This window comes from Fusarium oxysporum, chromosome II (assembly GCF_013085055.1).
Source record: "Fusarium oxysporum Fo47 chromosome II, complete sequence".
In the NCBI taxonomy this organism is placed as follows: Eukaryota; Fungi; Ascomycota; class Sordariomycetes; order Hypocreales; family Nectriaceae; genus Fusarium; species Fusarium oxysporum.
Window position 1 is genome coordinate 3,387,242 of NC_072841.1, and position 17,147 is coordinate 3,404,388.

The 17,147-nt window shown below is 49.5% G+C and overlaps 6 protein-coding genes across 6 annotated transcripts; 5 read left to right on the forward strand and 1 right to left on the reverse strand.

Moving 5' to 3' along the window:
• The first annotated feature begins 1,288 nt into the window (after positions 1–1,288).
• On the forward strand, positions 1,289–4,897 carry FOBCDRAFT_155408 (uncharacterized protein). Its single transcript, XM_031173962.3, has 8 exons — positions 1,289–1,830; positions 1,890–2,093; positions 2,143–2,225; positions 2,290–2,469; positions 2,521–2,613; positions 2,666–2,822; positions 2,873–3,117; positions 3,173–4,897. The coding sequence occupies exons 1-8, from the start codon at positions 1,689–1,691 to the stop codon at positions 4,652–4,654; spliced, it is 2,586 nt and encodes an 861-aa protein (XP_031050747.2). The 5' UTR covers positions 1,289–1,688; the 3' UTR covers positions 4,655–4,897.
• Positions 4,898–5,185: 288 nt separating this feature from the next.
• FOBCDRAFT_177055 (ribosomal protein L3-domain-containing protein) lies at positions 5,186–7,150 on the forward strand. The gene is made up of 5 exons (XM_031173963.3): positions 5,186–5,258; positions 5,323–5,408; positions 5,502–5,658; positions 5,711–6,384; positions 6,434–7,150. The coding sequence occupies exons 1-5, from the start codon at positions 5,253–5,255 to the stop codon at positions 6,684–6,686; spliced, it is 1,176 nt and encodes a 391-aa protein (XP_031050748.1). The 5' UTR covers positions 5,186–5,252; the 3' UTR covers positions 6,687–7,150.
• Positions 7,151–7,312: 162 nt separating this feature from the next.
• Positions 7,313–7,808, forward strand: FOBCDRAFT_215380 (uncharacterized protein). Its single transcript, XM_059609408.1, has one exon. The coding sequence runs from the start codon at positions 7,470–7,472 to the stop codon at positions 7,722–7,724; it is 255 nt and encodes an 84-aa protein (XP_059466787.1). The 5' UTR covers positions 7,313–7,469; the 3' UTR covers positions 7,725–7,808.
• A 413-nt stretch (positions 7,809–8,221) lies between these two features.
• FOBCDRAFT_215381 (uncharacterized protein) lies at positions 8,222–9,085 on the forward strand. Its single transcript, XM_031173968.3, has 2 exons — positions 8,222–8,645; positions 8,696–9,085. The coding sequence occupies exons 1-2, from the start codon at positions 8,279–8,281 to the stop codon at positions 8,938–8,940; spliced, it is 612 nt and encodes a 203-aa protein (XP_031050753.3). The 5' UTR covers positions 8,222–8,278; the 3' UTR covers positions 8,941–9,085.
• Positions 9,086–10,352: 1,267 nt separating this feature from the next.
• Positions 10,353–11,749, reverse strand: FOBCDRAFT_288596 (uncharacterized protein; the record flags this gene model as incomplete). The annotated part of the gene is made up of 1 exon (XM_054703397.2): positions 10,353–11,749. One exon carries the CDS (start codon positions 11,747–11,749, stop codon positions 10,358–10,360), a length of 1,392 nt encoding a protein of 463 aa, XP_054559372.1. The 3' UTR covers positions 10,353–10,357.
• Positions 11,750–13,619: 1,870 nt separating this feature from the next.
• Positions 13,620–15,702, forward strand: FOBCDRAFT_288598 (uncharacterized protein; the record flags this gene model as incomplete). The annotated part of the gene is made up of 3 exons (XM_031173971.3): positions 13,620–13,936; positions 14,001–14,298; positions 14,363–15,702. The coding sequence occupies exons 1-3, from the start codon at positions 13,877–13,879 to the stop codon at positions 15,700–15,702; spliced, it is 1,698 nt and encodes a 565-aa protein (XP_031050756.3). The 5' UTR covers positions 13,620–13,876.
• Positions 15,703–17,147: the final 1,445 nt, after the last annotated feature.

Consider the following 17,147-nt stretch of genomic DNA (forward strand, 5'->3'; position numbering starts at 1 on the left):
AAGCTGTTAAGTGCTAAGCTCAGTGTCATACCTCACCCTGGCAGAGACGAGACGGGGCACCACCCCAGGACTGTCTGTTTGAGGTACGTATCCGCTGGAACCTCTTGGCATGCATTTCAGATGCGCCACACAAAATGGAAGAGCTGGGACGTGCGTTGCTGGATTTAAATCGGTATCGTTTCGCTTGGCACCCTAGCACCCCCGAGATGAACACCATCAGTATCGATGCATGCGCGACTTTGCTCGTCTGTCTGTTCGCTCAACGGTAGACAGCCTTTTACGCGGTTGTATATGCCAGACTGAATAATGGCACTGAGAGTAGCTATGGTGCCTGAAGTGGACTCGTTGAAACGTGGTTTCTGATAGATATGGTGTTCAAGTCTCAGCCCGAATTATTCCATGACGTTTATTCATCCGCCCTCTCTCTGATCAGCGTTCACCAGCACCAGATAAGCAGAGGCGGAATATCAAAGTCAATGAAGGCGGACGTGACATGGGATATGCACGCCCATACGTTTATTGCTAATATCTGTACTAATAATAGGGGATAAAATGGTATGGTGAATGAATAAAGTGTATTGAAGGAAACAACCCACAGCCAAATCATAGCACTAATTACTCCTGCTTGTCGAGTCCTCCTCGTTCTTGCCATGCGTCGTGTCAACTGAAGGTTGAAGCGGAGCCTCTGTAATCCCTTGCGCAAAGCGCCACTGATCCGTAGGTCGCAGAATACAAAGACAGGGACCTGCTCGGTGCTCCATATTTATCTCATGCTTAGTAGCTTTAGGTTACCTTTGAGCGTGCAGCTTGCAGACTTGCAGTTGCAGGACCGGTATCAGGTCCAGTACGTACTTTACTTTAGGTGGTACGTGCCTGTAAACCGCCGCCACCGGGCAGTAGGCCGTAGGGACGTAGGGAGTCGACTAGAGAGTGAAGGCTACCTAACCATGTAGGCTAAACCAGAGTAGGTTGGCGCTGTAGGGAGGGTGTGATTTGCCGGGTACAGCATCGGAAACTGAGGTGAGGTGAAAGGTGTGTGGTGTGTGGACTGTATGTAAGCTATGAGCTAACCTAACCTAACCTAACATAAACGTGAATGAGCCTCGAGCCTCGAGAGCGCGTGCGTTGAGTTGGATGGAGTCCCAGTAGTGTGAGTGGGTTCATATCCCCCATCTCACTCCACGCCACCGTGCGCTTAAATTGCCCGCTGGTCGTGGGTTAGGTGAGTTTGGGAACGGGTTTGCTCAGGTCCTTTCTCCCCATCCTGTACTCCTCACTTTCTTCTTCTGCAACGCATTCCATGCCCGCGAAAGGCCTCATCCGTCGCGCCTTGGATTGCCCTGTATCTTATCTCTCTCATCATCCCGCTCTCTTCTATTCCCACTTGGGCTGCCATTGACCCTTGATTTCCCTGCGTATTGTTTTCGCAGCGTTTCAGCCTTAGCCGCGGCTCTGCGTCGACATTTTGTTCAATCAACTTCGCCCTTGTTACTCGTCGGGTAGGGGGCCACTATCATCAACCCATCACGAACCCTTGAGCAGGAGCAGCTTTCTGAATCACGACCGCGACTCTCCTCTCTCTCAACCCTCGTGGTATTAATTCGACTTCGCGTCTGTCGCACATCAGCTGTCAAGTCCGACCCCTGCTTTACTATAGCAACTCCATCACCAGTTTCAGTGCCGACCTAATGGCGAACCATCACGCGTCGCCGACCATGATGCAAATGCAACAGCATCAGGGCCAGGTGCCGCCGCCCCCTCCGCCGCCGCCTCAGTTTGCGCCATCACATCAGATCGCGGCCATGAATGAGGCTGTTTGGTTGCAAATAGGTTAGTGGTTGTCGCGTCGCGTTCGCAAGACAAGACGACATAGGCTGACGTATGTATAGGGAGCTATGCGGAGGTTTTGCGCAATCCAGATGAAGCCATGCACGCTTACGAGCGCGCTCTTCAGGCCAACCCCAACTCAACCCAGGCCATGAACGCAATTGGCCTCCTCTACAAGACCCGCGAAGCTTTCGAGAAGGCGCTTGAGTTCTTCCGCGCCATCGTTCAGCTTGAACCCAACAACGGCGAAGCTTGGGGAAACTTGGGTATGTTTGTTGCTATGACGCGACAACACGACGCTGACCAATTACTCAGGGCACTGTTATTTAATGACAGAAAATCTGCAAAAGGCCTACGATGCATACCAACAGGCGTTGGTTAACTTGAGAGACCCTAAGGTGAGTGATTGCACACGAGGCGGAATATTCGCATTGCTCGCAATATGCTGACAAGACAACGCAGGATCCTATGTTGTGGTATGGTATTGGTATACTGTACGATCGATATGGCAGCTACGATTACGCCGAAGAAGCGTTCTCTCAAGTTATGAACATACAGCCTGATTTCGAGAAAGCAAATGAGATCTACTTCCGACTCGGTATAATATACAAACAACAGAACAAGTGGGTTCAGAGTCTTGAGGTACGTTCTGGTCTTGTGCCCACTTTTGATGCGCGTAGCTAACCTTTGCAGTGTTTCAAATACATTGTCAATTCTCCTCCCGGTCCCTTGACGCAGGAAGACATTTGGTTCCAGATTGGTCATGTCCATGAGCAGCAGAAGGATGTAAGTGTCTTGTCATAGCAGCAAACATAGCGACATGCCTAATTTGATACAGTTCGATAGCGCTAAGGCCGCCTACCAACGTGTCCTGGACCATTCACCCAACCATGCTAAGGTTCTTCAGCAGCTTGGTTGGCTGCATCACCAGCAGAGCAACACGTATGAGAGCCAAGATAGAGCCATCCAATATTTAGAGAAGTCGGTCGGCGCAGGTACGTTATGAACGCAAAACAATTTAATACCTATTCTAACATGCGAGTAGACAATCAGGATGCCCAGAGTTGGTATCTCTTGGGCCGATGCTATATGTCGCAGCAGAAGTACCCAAAGGCTTATGAGGCTTACCAACAAGCTGTTTATAGAGATGGAAAGAACCCAACTTTCTGGTGCTCCATCGGTGTGCTTTACTATCAAATCAACCAGTACAGAGACGCACTTGACGCTTATTCTCGCGCTATCAGGCTGAATCCTTATATTTCAGAAGTTTGGTATGATCTGGGAACTTTGGTATGTTGTATCGGTCAACCCTTTTCTCCTTGGTCGTATATTGACAACTTCATAGTACGAAAGCTGCAACAACCAAATTACGGATGCTCTAGATGCTTACCAGCGTGCTGCTGAGCTTGACCCCAACAACCCCCATATCAAGGCGAGACTTCAGCTCCTTCGCTCTGGTGGTACCAATGGGGGACCTCCCCCTGCTCCTCAGCCTGCAGATGTTCACCCGCAAGCTTACCAGGCGGCTGGCCCTGTTGGACCACAATGGGGAGGATCAACTCAACAGCCGCCTGCTGCCGGTCCTCCACCACCCCCTCAAGGTCCAGGAGAGAACTGGGCGGGCAGACTGTCTAACATCAACCCTCCACCACAACCCCCCAATCCCTATGAAGCCCGAGGCGAGCCTTTCCGTGGAGGACCTGCGCCACCTCTGCGACAACCTAGCCCTCAGCAAGAGCAGTTGCGCCAGCCCTATAACGATCCCAACCGAGGCGGCCCTCGCCGTGGTCAAACACCTCCTCCTCCCGGCCACCAATACTCTCAACCACCGCACGCTCCTCCACAATCCCAGCCTTCTGCTCCTGCTTCTGAGCGACGAGTCGCAAATCCTAATTGGGGTGGAGCAACACCGTCAGCATCAGCACCCCCACCCAGCAACATTAACGGCCCCAACGGTCCTAACGGCATGGCTCCCTTTCGACCTACCAACAGCCCTCGACCTGATGGCCGCCCTGTTCATGACAACCGCATGCCTTCACCAAAATCCGCATACCCTCAGCACCAGGCCCCTCCTCTGTATCCTCAACATCCTGAGATGGCTGCTCAGGGAACTGAGAATGGACCATCTGGACCGCCAGGACCTCCTCCTCCCCCTGCGGTGGCGGAGGCTGCCATGCAGAGAATGGATGACCGACCACCTTCAGTCGGCCCCAAGCGCATGCGAGAGTGGGAAGAAGAATCTGCTGCCAAAAAGCAAGCCAGTGAGGAAAACCGAGTTCGACTCGATGACATGCGTCATCGAAGACCGTCTACTCCTCCTCGTGATAACTATCGTCGTAACTCTTCCGAAATTCGACGGGCTGAGGATACTCGTCGACCTGATGAACCGCGCCGCGAGGAACCTCGCAGACCCGAATCAGCCCCTCGCCATGCCACTGAGAGCTATCATCCCTCAGAAGCAGCCCACCACCCCCCGAGCCACGCCTCTGGTCCAAGCCACTTACCACCAATGCAGCAGCCACCTACTCCGATGTCTGGCGTTGTTCACGAGAAGCCACCAGTATCTGCTACACCCAAAGAAGATCGTCCCCCAAGTCTGGAACATGCTCCGCCTCCTCCTCGCGCAGCGCCCCCTGCCGAGCCTGAAAGGGCAGCAAGAAAGATGGACGTTGATGAGGACTACGATGACAGTGGGGAAGACGAGAAGAAAGCGACTATTGTCACAAATGGCTCTGGTCCTGGCTCGGCAGCTGGAGATGCCAAGACATCCACTCCCGCGAATGCTGGTGTAAACGGAGTTTCTGGTACCGTCACAAAAGTTGAATGAATGATAATTTGACAGCTGCTTGTTATTTATGAGTTGAAGACATCTCTTATCTGTGCCGATTAGTCTGCCTTTTTGTATACCACTATTATCTGGGGCCTGGTTTCTTTTGTTTGGACGGGGAGGCTCAAGACAGAAATTCAAAACCGGGGGTTATGGTCCTTCTTGGCTACGATTTCACCGGCGAACAAGATTATTATGCACATTAATTTCCTTACTCTGATCAATAAAACTGAGTTGTATCTACGTTACTTAACAAACCGTGTTCATTCAGTGACGTTAGGCTGCGGACATTTCACGCTACCCCTACATGGACACGCTAGACCACTTTCAGAAATGATTTTGTAACGAGCGAGGTCACGTGGGGGGCTGGAGGGCTCCTTCTCGGTGTTGGAATTTAGCCCTCAAAAAATGCTCACTTCTTTCGGTGTCGGCTCGGTGAAGAATGAAGGTGGGGTTCTGGCGGTGCACGGGCCACCCCACGAATTTCGAGCAGTTCGCTTAAAATTTCGCCCACATTTTATTTCTTTATCTCTTCTTTTCTCAGGCTTTGACAACTCAGGTTCATACTAACCCCCTCAAACCACACAGCCCGCCCAAGATGAGTGTGAGTTAAGATCTCGACGACCAAAGCAATTGCTTCAGCTTGAGAAAACTGACAATATGTGCAGCACCGAAAGTATGAGGCTCCCCGCCACGGCTCCCTGGCTTATCTGCCCAGGAAGCGCGCTGCTCGTCACCGTGGAAAGGTCAAGTCGTGAGTATTTTCTGCTGCACCAACAAGAAGAAAAATCTTTTGGGGATCTCTGCCAGCAGAGGAAGACATTGGCTAATGCATTGGGACAAATAGCTTCCCTAAGGATGACCCCAAGAAGCCTGTCCACCTGACAGCCGCTATGGGTTACAAGGCTGGTATGACCACCATCGTTCGTGACCTCGACCGACCTGGCGCCAAGGCCAACAAGAAGGAGATTGTTGAGGCGGTTACTATCGTCGATACCCCACCTGTACGAACAATGCAGCCCGCTTGGCTATGTGCCTATGGCTAACATCTTTTAGATGATCGTTGTTGGTCTTGTGGGATACATCGAGACTCCCCGAGGCCTGCGATCCCTCACCACCGTCTGGGCCGAGCATCTGAGCGACGAGCTTAAGCGCCGATTCTACAAGAACTGGTACAAGAGCAAGAAGAAGGCTTTCACCAAGTACGCCAAGAAGCACTCCGAGAACAACGGTGCCTCCATCACCCGCGAGCTCGAGCGCATCAAGAAGTACTGCACCGTCGTCCGTGTCCTTGCCCACACTCAGATCCGAAAGACCCCTCTCAAGCAGAAGAAGGCCCACCTTATGGAGATCCAGGTCAACGGTGGTTCCATCGCCGACAAGGTCTCTTTCGGTCAGGAGCTCTTCGAGAAGCCCGTTGATATCTCCAGCATCTTCGAGCAGGATGAGATGATTGACGTCGTTGCCGTCACCAAGGGTCACGGATTCGAAGGTGTCACCGCCCGTTGGGGCACCAAGAAGCTTCCTCGCAAGACCCACAAGGGTCTCCGAAAGGTTGCTTGTATCGGTGCTTGGCATCCTTCCCACGTCCAGTGGACTGTTGCCCGTGCTGGTCAGAGGGGTTACCATCACCGAACCTCCGTCAACCACAAGATCTACCGCATTGGTAAGGGCGATGCTGACGACAACGCCGCCACTGAGATCGATGTCACCAAGAAGACCATCACTCCGTATGTTACCCAGTCTTGGTATCGGCTGACAATTGCTAACACTTCATAGTCTCGGTGGTTTCGTTCGCTATGGTGAGGTCAACAACGACTTCGTCATGGTCAAGGGTTCCATCCCTGGTACCAAGAAGCGAGTCATGACTCTCCGAAAGACCATGTTCCCCCAGACCTCCCGAAGAGCCCTCGAGAAGGTCAGCCTCAAGTGGATCGACACCTCGTCCGAGTTTGGACACGGTGCTTTCCAGACCCCTGCGGAGAAGAAGCAGTACCAGGGTACCCTCAAGAAGGATCTTGCCTCCGCTTAGAGCGGCTGCTTGTTTTCTTTCTTATCTTGACCAATTCATTGCACCGGTGTCGAGGGTTGGTTCGTTACTACTGTACGCCTTGCGTTTGGGCTGGGTTAGGTTACAACTGGCGTGGAACGTAAAAAAAAGTCCAGCCAGAAGAGGGATGGCTTTCAAAAATTCTAACGAGATTCCCAATGTTAATATGACTGTACCCTCGTTCTCCGGTGAATATGTGTTTGACTGGTGTGTGTGTGTCGCCCTCTGTAGCTGTCCAAACGAAACCTTCGTGTAGAGACATGCAGATAGGTACCTATGTTGTCGTATCGCTGAAATTGCTTTTTTACACGCATTCACCTCCTCTCAATCATCCGTCTCGAGCTGCACTGATTCTTCATTGGTCAATTGACTTTTATTTCAAGATCTCAAGATGCCAACCTAGCAGTACATAAAGTGAGGCTAAAGACCCGCAGGCAAGATATCACGATAAGAGTGATATTCATAATAATATAAGGAAGGCATCCTACACTATGCCAAAAATACACAATAACATTAAGTCTCAGTAGATCACATAGTTGTTGCCTTGACCTTGGTTATAATTTAGACGCGCTTTATTATACTGCTTCATGTCAAGATGTATGTTTCTAGGTTTACGCTTGCATTGTGTGCAAAGTTTATTGTTCCATGGTGAAGCTCCCACTTGTGATTCGCGTATACTCGACCTTGACCTTGCGCAGTGAATACCTACTAGTTGTAGACGGGAATTATTCTTTGTTTGCTCATCAGTCTGATTGATACGCAAACATGGGCAAAAAGAAGAGCAAAAACAATAGCACGGAAGCCGCCTCAAGAGCACCAGCAAATGCGCTCACTACGACCTCGACTATCGTAGCGGACCCCAAACTTGGCTACAGGATCCGAGTTCTTCTCCACGATTTCCCAACGTTGCCAAAGATTCTCGTTCAGAGAAGCGCCTCAACTCTACAATCGACGAACACTATATCAGTGCTCCATATTTTGATGAGGGACAAGCTGCGATGGTCAAAGCAGCGATTATAGATGTTGACCTTGTCAAGCATGCTGAAGCTGCCGATACTGAAGATATCGATCGATATTTGGTCTCACAACAAGGAATGGGTTTCGAAACCGCAGTTCGAACACTTCTGGGTAGTTTCCTCGACAAACGACGTGCTAGCGGTGATGCTCGACCGTGCGGACCTCATCACTTGGCGCCTTTGTATGCCAAGTTCTTCGGTATTGATTAGGAAGAACTCAAGGAGGATAAGTTCCTAGGTCGTCTGAGGAGGGCCGGCATCTAAATCAAAGTGGTATAAGTGCACTACACTCTTAATAGAATGACCTAAATACTGACTACCTACCTAGGTACTAGGTATCTATCTATCTACCTTGCCTGGGTACTAGGTAATTTTAGGATCGGACCCAACAGGTCTCTCGACATGTGCTAAGTGATGGTGCTGAACCATGGCTTGTGATTGGCCGATCTACCCCTGCTGTGAATCCCATACCTGACGTCACCCCACTCCCCAAACTTGCATCTGCATGTTGCGTTACAGCTTTCGACTTAAAGCCTGAGCTGAGATCTCTCTCTCCCAATGACACTTCGAACTCCTTTCAGACGCCTTGCCAACCTGAATCTTGGCTCTCTTCTTACTCGAAACCAACCCGTCCTCCCGCGAACAACTACCTCTCGACACAACACAAGACTACTCAGCAACACCAGATCCCTCAACATGTCAAACGACGACGATTACATGGCTTTCCTGAACAAGGCCAACCAAGACACCGGCGCTGGTGCCGCGACTCAAGAAAAGGCTACCTTCAAGACAAAGGACCAGGGCGCTCAAGTCCCCAAACCCATCAGTGACGTGTGCAAGAACGCCGTATACACATCCGACGCAGACGAGCCCTTCCAAGAGGTTTCTCTCAAGTGGGAGGGCAAGAATGGTCTCCCCAGCGAGAGTAAGAAGTACACTCCTACCGATGAAGATGATAAACTGACATGTTGTTAGCCGAATTCGCCAAACTCATCAACCACTCCTCCCCCGACTCGGCAGACATCAGGATCCTTGATCCTCTCAACTGGGACTCTCACGGCAAATACACCGACGTCATCGAGGCTGTTCGAGAAGCCTCGCAGGGTAACGATGTTCGTGTATATCAAGTGTCGAGAGACGCTACGAGGACCGAGTATTGGGTTGTTTCGCACGCTGACGGTAAGCTGATTGGTGCTAAGGCACTCTCTGTTGAGAGCTGAGCGCGTACCGGTGGACATGTAATGATATTTTGAGCGTTTGCTACGAGAAATTTATGAATTAGCGTAACGAGTACGTCTGAATCTGCTGTATTTGTTGACTCGTGTCAGACTTCCCGTGTGTAAAGGCATGGATGGAGCACAACTGATCCAATAGCGTGAGAATTCGGCTTAACACTTTGATACCATGGCGCTTTTGTTGAGATATAGGTCTCAACGGCCTCTAGGATCACATACCTTTTCGTATTTTAACAGCTTCCAAGATTTCTGACCACTTTGGTTGGCTAGTCTATCCATAATGAGATATACAAATTGGTAGTCACCGATACACAAGCCTTTGGGCGCCAGAAGACTCGAGACCATACATCAAGGTGAGAAAATAAACTGGCCAAAGAGCAAGCTAAGCTCATCATAAACTACACTAGGATATCCTGGTACTATCTAAGCCTTTTCATCACTTAGGACTCTAGTCTGAAGTTTTCTGCAACCACTGGTCAAGGTTAACATATATGACAAACTTGACCTGCTGGTACCACTGCCTTAACCACCACCGCCAGAACTCAGTTGTGGGTAAAGCTAGTGACTGACGTATACTTCCGATCCTATTTCTTGGTTGTTACTGCCTACCTTATGTAAAAAGCTATATTGTAATAGTACTTGCTGAGGCTTTCTCACTGATCAAAAACCGAAGCCAGGGGTAGAGATTGTGTCAAATGTCCACGCAGATACAATTGTGCACCATACAGGTATTACTGGATATACGGCACCATTGATCCAAATTCCCAACAATATCCATAAAAGTATCAACAGTGTAACCTATATGAGCAGACTGAAGTCTTAATAAGCCTAAACAACAAGGTTACTTCCAGCCGGAGCAACTCAAGTTTCTAATCAAGATCAAAGCACTTTAATGATATGATCCACGGCGACCTTGTTAATCAGCTCGATTTGAAGTGCTAGATCATATTTCTAATTATTGTCAAGATCATTTGTTGTGATAGAAACCACCAATATCTCGATTTGGAGCCACCCTAGAGTGAAGTCCTTGGGCCTCTTGCACTGCATCAACACATTCCGTGACGTGGACCAACATGATATTGTGTTAGGTCTATATGGCAATGGAAACGCACGAGGTATGGAGCTGAGCTAAGAGATAATATCATGGCAGCCACGGTCGTCAAGACGAAAACTTCGTCGCCGATACCAGATACAAATAACTTCAACAGAGCGGCAAATATTTATTTCATGTTCATTTAATGTATTCATTTCTCATAGATGCCCACTATCGAGCTCGGTATCTTCATATGCCGATTCCTCCTTAGAATTACAGTGACAGAACTCCCGTTAATCAAATGCCCCAAGACCGCCGATAATGCAAGAAACCCAATAATGAAACATCCATGTCTTTCCTGGAACCTATTCAATCGGTACGTAGCATATCTGGCGGCACCGGGGAATCCCTCTTTAAACCAGGACTGGAACCAAGTCTACTGAGAGTATTTTCTGGTAGCATGGGTATGACTTGGCTCTCCTCATCTTGGCGCGCGATTGGAGTCTTGATATCCAAGTCCATCTCACCAGTCATGTGCTGAGGCCCTTCTGGTACTGTAAGACAGCTGCTCGTGTCAGACATCTCGACGTCGTTATTCTCTTTCAAGATGCCGTTCAAGCTCTCAAAGTTATCCGTGTTTGGTGTCGGTGCCGTGAGAAAGGTGATGAGGGGTGCCTTAATCGCCGTCACAGGTGTCTTGATTTCTTCAACGTCTTTGGCTTTGGCAGCCTCAGCTCTCAGAGCAGCAATGGACCCTCCAATGTTCTCGTCATCACCGTCATCCTCTTGGCCAATTGTCCATACCCACCGACGCTTCTTCTCCTTTTTCTTGCGCTTTGAGATGCCCTTTGGCCCTGACGGGGAAAGGGGAGTACCTGATGCGGCCAGCCCTGTCATGCGGCGACGCATATCCTCAAAAGGCCCAGGCGTCTGTCCTCCATCTTGGATCTCGTTTGGTGTGAATGCCAAGGCTAGATCGATGGCACTCTGGGGCTGAGGGGGCACGCATGGAGGGGAGTGTGGCGAAGCCTCCTCAACGAGGAGGTCAATGTGAGATTTCGTGTACTTGTTCGTCACAATTTCCTGAGTGAGGGGGTTATTGTAGCACACTCTTCGATTTGCTCTATCTTGGAGCCGCCGTGACTGTCGCCGTGGGGACGGAGGAGGAATGGCCGTGGGTGGGGGAAGAGGCGAGTTGCGTAAAATACTGTGAAGTGATCGAGGATGTGTGTAAGGGGCCTGCAGGGTCAACTCAGCAAGAGTTTGTGGGCGAGCCAGAGCACGCTTCTCGGGTTGTAAGCTATCATTCCTGGCTGGGGCCGCGGATATATCAGCAGGGGAAAAGCTAAAGGCCTTGGTAGTGTTTGAATCTATTGGACCAGCAGACAGGGGAGGCGTGGCCGTCATTGTGCTCGGGTAGTTGATTTCCAGTCCTGGATGTGGTGAAGGAGCTGTGTCGGATGAAGGAGTCTCAGGGTATGAAGCGACATAAGGCGTAACAACTCTGTGTTTCGGGTCCTGTCGTTCCACTGGAGTTGTCAAACTGAAAGCCTGGAAAGTATTGATGGCAGTAATGGGCTCATGCTGAGATGGGGTTGCCCTTTCGATTGTGGTAACGTAGACATTGGACAACGTGTTAAAAGCAGTTGGATCCTTTGGGTCCACTGCATAACTTCTCGATGACCTGGTGGCCGGACTACATGCTGTCTTGATCTGAAGTGAAAGTCGGGGCTTCTTGGGCGGAGCTTGAGAAGATGCCATGATGCTAGATGTAGTTGTAGTTGTAGTTGATAGGTAGATCAAGAAGGCTGCTATGCCGGAGTACACAAGAGATGAGCTGCCGGATTGCCTTCGTTGAGTTGCAGGTGACTGTGTCTATCAACCAACAGACAAGCAACCAACGTCCAACAGGCCTAGGCGGAGACGCTGTTACCGAGAGGCCGGAACCGACAGGGATTATAAAAACGTTGCAATGTCAAAAACGCAGAAACAACGCGAACAAACAGCGAGAAACGAGGACATTGCGTCTATATAGGATGATAGACAGTGAGACATGCGTCTCACTGGATCTTGGGTGGGCGGGGAGACATAACCAGGGCTTTCATCTGCTCTTTGACCCAGTCCTGACACCCAAACAAGCGCCACTAGGCATGCATGCAGTGTGATAAGCCTTCCATGACCTAGACGCGGAAATATCGGGGGGTTCAGAAGGATTCAGCCCTGGGAGACTCTGACCTGCCAAAAGCGTAGCAAGTTGACGAGGATGTCATTGGCGGGTGCTGTGGTTGGTTCGCCAGAGCAACTTGGTGGGAAGCGTTAGAGGCGCAAGCGCCGAAGTTGAATGTATGATCCTAGTGAGCTTCAATCATGTCCAATCACGCGGCTAACAAGTCGGCTCTTTCACTCGCGCTGGCGTCTATGCAAGAGGGTTTCCAATATCCCCTCCCTTAGACGACATGGCGCCTTGGCGTGGAGGAGTTGAGAAGAGAATGACTGGTCATTTGCGTTATCGTCATGTTTTTGAGAACTTCTTTTGCATGTATAATCAAAGACGATCCTTCCCAAGTGTCTAAGGAGTTTTCGAAAAGTCGGTATGATCCTTCGACGAGAACAAATACCCAACTGCGGCGGGGTGATGCTCAGCCATGTTCTAAGCCATGATTTTGACAAGCCTTGCCCCTGTTTTCAAAGCTTCGGCCATCTTTGTTGAAATTGCACTTGTTTAGTTAGGGCTGACACAAAAGCGCTGACAGTCTTCAAACAAACAATAACGATGCGATGAGAAGAATGATGATTGACAACAACTAAAGTCCAGAAACGATTAACAAGTGCGGTAAATGCAAGTCTTTCAAAGCCTAGAGTTGACGCCATTAGCTGGGCCAGACAACCTTCTTTTGCAAATCGAGTATATACCTGGGCGGCTACAGCGCAACTGTGGATGGCTGAAACTGCGTAGTAGTGTACGTCCGGACAAGGATCAAAGTGGGGGACTAGAGTCAGACTCGCTTGAGTTGAGAAGGATCGGAAACAGCTGAAGAAGTGGCTGGATCGTACGGACAAGATGCTGATTTCTCCTGCGAGATTGTGACTGTTTATCCAACCGAGCATCGAGTCTACCCACTCGTCAAAAGCAGGGATGAGGTGTTGGTGTTTGCAGTACTCCTGAGAATGACCGACATAGGTAGCTTCCAGAATGTCACATAATGGGTACCGCATCCGTAACTCTTATAACGTCATCCTTTGGAAATTGATTTCTACCGCTTCATTGGAACGAATGAAGCAGAGGTATTAGCTTATTCACTGCGGACACGAACATGACGGTATCATGTGTCGGGAGCGAGAGTAGCCTGAAGCAAAATTATAGACATCGCGTCTATTTCTGCACCAGATCAGATTCGAAAAACAAGACCTGTTTTGTTCTTCGGGCGATTAAATCCAAGGTGATTCATTTCATCAAGAAAACCAATCGTTGTTTGCTGATACAGGTAACTTGATGATGCAGGGCGTGGTGTAAGTCACATCCATAGAAATGGAGGTGCGGACGCATCGACGCCTCAGGCATGGACAGACCCAGCGCCCAGGCATACCTTAGTACCTAGGTAGAAGGCAACACCACTAACTTGCAGGCACACCGTGAATGAGCACCCGAACTGGTGGTACGTTCCCAGAATTTCATGCCCAGAATTGATTTCATGTGCAGACTCTTCCATTGCACGAAGTTTCATTATTCGAATTCACAAGATCGCGGATTCAAACCGACTCTTTGAACAAGGCCTGAATATTGAGTTGCATTTCACTCTCGACCACTTCCATCCGCCCGCTCGCACATGAAACTTGAGCCCATGTTCCCCAATCCTTCGCCCATCAGGTTGGCAGCCATAATCAAGGATGGAGCCGCCGAGGAAGAAGAGACCTAAAAGGAATGACGCTCGAATTATCTTGCAATTCGTGCGTTCCAGCCACCAAGCTCCAATCATAACCTTGGTCGTTGCTAACTGGCTGGACTGTACAGGACTACGACTGTTTCTATGCACAGGTCTTTGAAAACAAGGACGCAAAGCTCAAGAAATTGCCATTGGGCGTTAAGCAAAAGAATTGTCTAGCGACCTGCAACTACAATGCTCGGGCTCGGGGTCTCACAAAGCTTATGTCCGTCTCTGAAGCGAAAAGATTGTGCCCAGAGCTTGTCCTCGTCGACGGCGAGGACCTTACGCCATTCCGTGATATGAGCAAGACCCTATTCAACTTCTTTAAAACCTTTTCGTGGAATCACAAAGTTGAACGTCTGGGATTTGATGAGGTGTTCATGGGTATGTTGTCATCTCGCAACCTAAACAAATTATAGCGTTGGCTAAGACCACAATGTTCTCGCAGACGTAACTGATATCATTGAGTACAACCTATCCTGCCTCAACCGAGCATCCTTGGAAGAGTCTTTCTTTTGCCTTTCCAAAAGTAATCCTGAACGAGGATTTCACTGCGATGTGACGAGCATTGCCGGATGTGTTGAAGGCCTAGCCATTTCCACCCGTGACCTAAACAGCCCAGCCTATATGCGCCTCATGTTGGGATCACATTTTGCCCAGTTCCTACGACAACAGGTGGAAGAAAAATATGGGTTTACATCCACTTGTGGGATCTCAACTAACAAGATGCTCAGCAAACTCGTCGGCAGCAAGAATAAGCCTAGAAACCAAACAACACTAATGGCTATTACCGAAGACGAGGTGATCGCCTTCGTAGACACCCACAAATTGCGAAGAATTCCCGGGCTAGGGTTTAAAACTGTTCAGGTACTGGGTACTCAGGCTGGTGCTGACATGAGTAAAGGTGTATCCGAGATCCCAGAGTTGAGTGACAATCCTGTGACAGTTGCCGATGTGCGCCTCCACCCTGACATCTCGCCCGGAGCAATAGAAAAGCTACTTACAGGGTCCGGATCAGAGAAAGGGGTAGGTGTACGAATCTGGAGCTTGCTACATGGAGTCGATCCAACTGAGGTTAAGGAAGCCAGCGATGTGCCAACCCAGATTAGTATCGAAGATACCTATAAGGGCTTAGATACTCTGGCACACATAACAGAAGAGCTACACAAGCTATCATGCTCACTCATTCGAAGAATGAGGACAGACCTTCTCGTACCTGACGATGGGGCAGACACTCCAGGGGCACAAAAATGGATTGCCCGACCAAAGACATTGCGATTAGCGCTCAGGACATGGGCGTATCTGCACTCAGCGCAAGGTCAGAATTACAGTCGCGTCTCTCGATCTGGGTCCTTGCCGCATTTTATCTTTGATTCCAAAGATGACATCGCTCATATTGCGGAACGGCTTGTTAGTGAAGCTCTGTTACCACTGCTCCGGCGTCTGTCCCCGGAAAAGGGACAGCGATGGAATCTACAGATGCTCAATATCTGCGTGGCAAACATGGTTGTTGGTGCAGCGGATGACAAGACGGGAGCAGGCAGGGACATATCTGTCATGTTTAAACGTCAAGACGAAGTGCTGAAGCCCTTTCAAGTGATGCAAGACAAGCATGTTGCACAGAGTGAGGAAATTACACAAACGGTGCCAGAAGGCGACGGTGAAGACGAAGAAGACAATGACTGGGACATGGGTGACAATGCATTATGTCCTCTTTGTGGTCATTATATTCCTTTGTTCTCTGTGTCGGCGCATCAGAGATATCATGAAATGGAAGGGTCTGAATAGGTATGCAGTGTGCCGTGTGCTTTGACCATGATCTTTCCCAGGCACAAGTATGGTCTGTTCTTTGCTTCTTTGCTTCTTTGCTTCTATGCTTTCCCCACTCGTACTATTAAAGCTTTGAAAGGCGCCAAAAGGAAATAGATGTGATATTCTTACACAAAGTTTCCAGTTGCAGCGCATCGATTTTGCAGCTATCACGCGGCCTGCCTCATGCTCACCGATGGCTCGACCGAAATACGGTAACACAACCCTCTGATTTGTACATCGATTAGCCACGATACACCGGGCAGTGAAGCCGAAGGGCTTTGCGTCACACTAGTGGCTCGATTGTTTTGAGATGCTCGATTGAATGACAATGTGGCGGGTATAGTTGATCATTATAATATTGACCTGGAGCCAGGTTCAAAACGTCCACTTTTATATATATCCGCACTCTTAGTTCGGCGAATGCTAGGGTCGATCATGTCTCTCACTAAGACATCTTCTTATCGATTAACAGCCCAATAGGTTCTGAACAACCTCCGTCCGGGTTGCGAGTAACACAACGTTGCGGAGTTGCAGCCCCCTTCATACAGAGGTCAAAGTATCTTTTGTTGTGCGGTGATAGTATTGATGAAAAGTTTGTTGGAAAGACTCAGGATAGAATGAATTATTATAATAGAAGATGACAGTAATAATCAAAGTGTAAGAGATGTCGAGTTTTACTGACCTGACCAGAAAGATGCAGCTGCATGAGGCACGTAACGAAGTGAAGCGATCCGGGTCCATACCTTTCTGTCTACCAATGCATACACTTATAGGTACTAGAGAAGCAGGTGCACGCAGTGAGCCGAATGACCCCATACACATCGTACATTGTGACACTGCTGTACCCGCGTTTGCCCCCCCGTCTGAGGGAGTTGGGTACCTAGGCGAGCTTTTTGAGGCAATGGTGGTATATAGATATGGAGTGGTTAATCGAACTGGCACTGGCAGCGGCCGGCAACATTCGGCTGCCAGCTGGCGACACTGTCAAAGCCTCTGGTGAAGCATCATCCTGAAGGTGCACCGCATTCACTCCTGCCTTCCCTGACTTTGTCACCTCGTCGCCTCCCTTCCCGCTTTCCTCTATATTTTACTTCCTTTCATAGGTAACTCCTTCCATTCACTTCTTCCTCGCTGTAACCGCGTTGTAAACATGCAAGGCAAGAAATCTACTGCGGAAACCACGCGACTGTATCCGTATCTTCCCTTGCGCTTGGCATGTTGCCTCCTCTTCTTCTTTGTATCTGTCTTCTATTCTCATCCGACCATTCTCTGTTTGTAACTTCACTTTAGTCGTTACCACCGACTACTTCTGGTGCTGTTGTTCGCTCGGCTTTGCTATACCAACTGCATCGAGCCGGCCACCTGTTTACGACTTCTGTTTGACTGACTATACGCTTTCCATGATTGAGATGCCCAGCGCG

Excerpts from the sequence above, each read along its gene's own strand:
- FOBCDRAFT_177055 (XM_031173963.3), top strand. Across the intron at positions 5,409-5,501 it reads CACCGTGGAAAGGTCAAGTC|CTTCCCTAAGGATGACCCCA; the intron begins GTGAGTATTTTC and ends TGGGACAAATAG. Across the intron at positions 5,659-5,710 it reads CTATCGTCGATACCCCACCT|ATGATCGTTGTTGGTCTTGT; the intron begins GTACGAACAATG and ends AACATCTTTTAG.
- FOBCDRAFT_215381 (XM_031173968.3), top strand. The coding sequence starts at position 8,279 with ATGACACTTCGAACTCCTTTCAGACGCCTTGCCAACCTGAATCTTGGC. Across the intron at positions 8,646-8,695 it reads GAATGGTCTCCCCAGCGAGA|CCGAATTCGCCAAACTCATC; the intron begins GTAAGAAGTACA and ends ACATGTTGTTAG.
- FOBCDRAFT_155408 (XM_031173962.3), top strand. The coding sequence starts at position 1,689 with ATGGCGAACCATCACGCGTCGCCGACCATGATGCAAATGCAACAGCAT. Across the intron at positions 2,226-2,289 it reads TTAACTTGAGAGACCCTAAG|GATCCTATGTTGTGGTATGG; the intron begins GTGAGTGATTGC and ends AAGACAACGCAG. Across the intron at positions 2,470-2,520 it reads AGTGGGTTCAGAGTCTTGAG|TGTTTCAAATACATTGTCAA; the intron begins GTACGTTCTGGT and ends TAACCTTTGCAG.
- FOBCDRAFT_215380 (XM_059609408.1), top strand. The coding sequence starts at position 7,470 with ATGGGCAAAAAGAAGAGCAAAAACAATAGCACGGAAGCCGCCTCAAGA.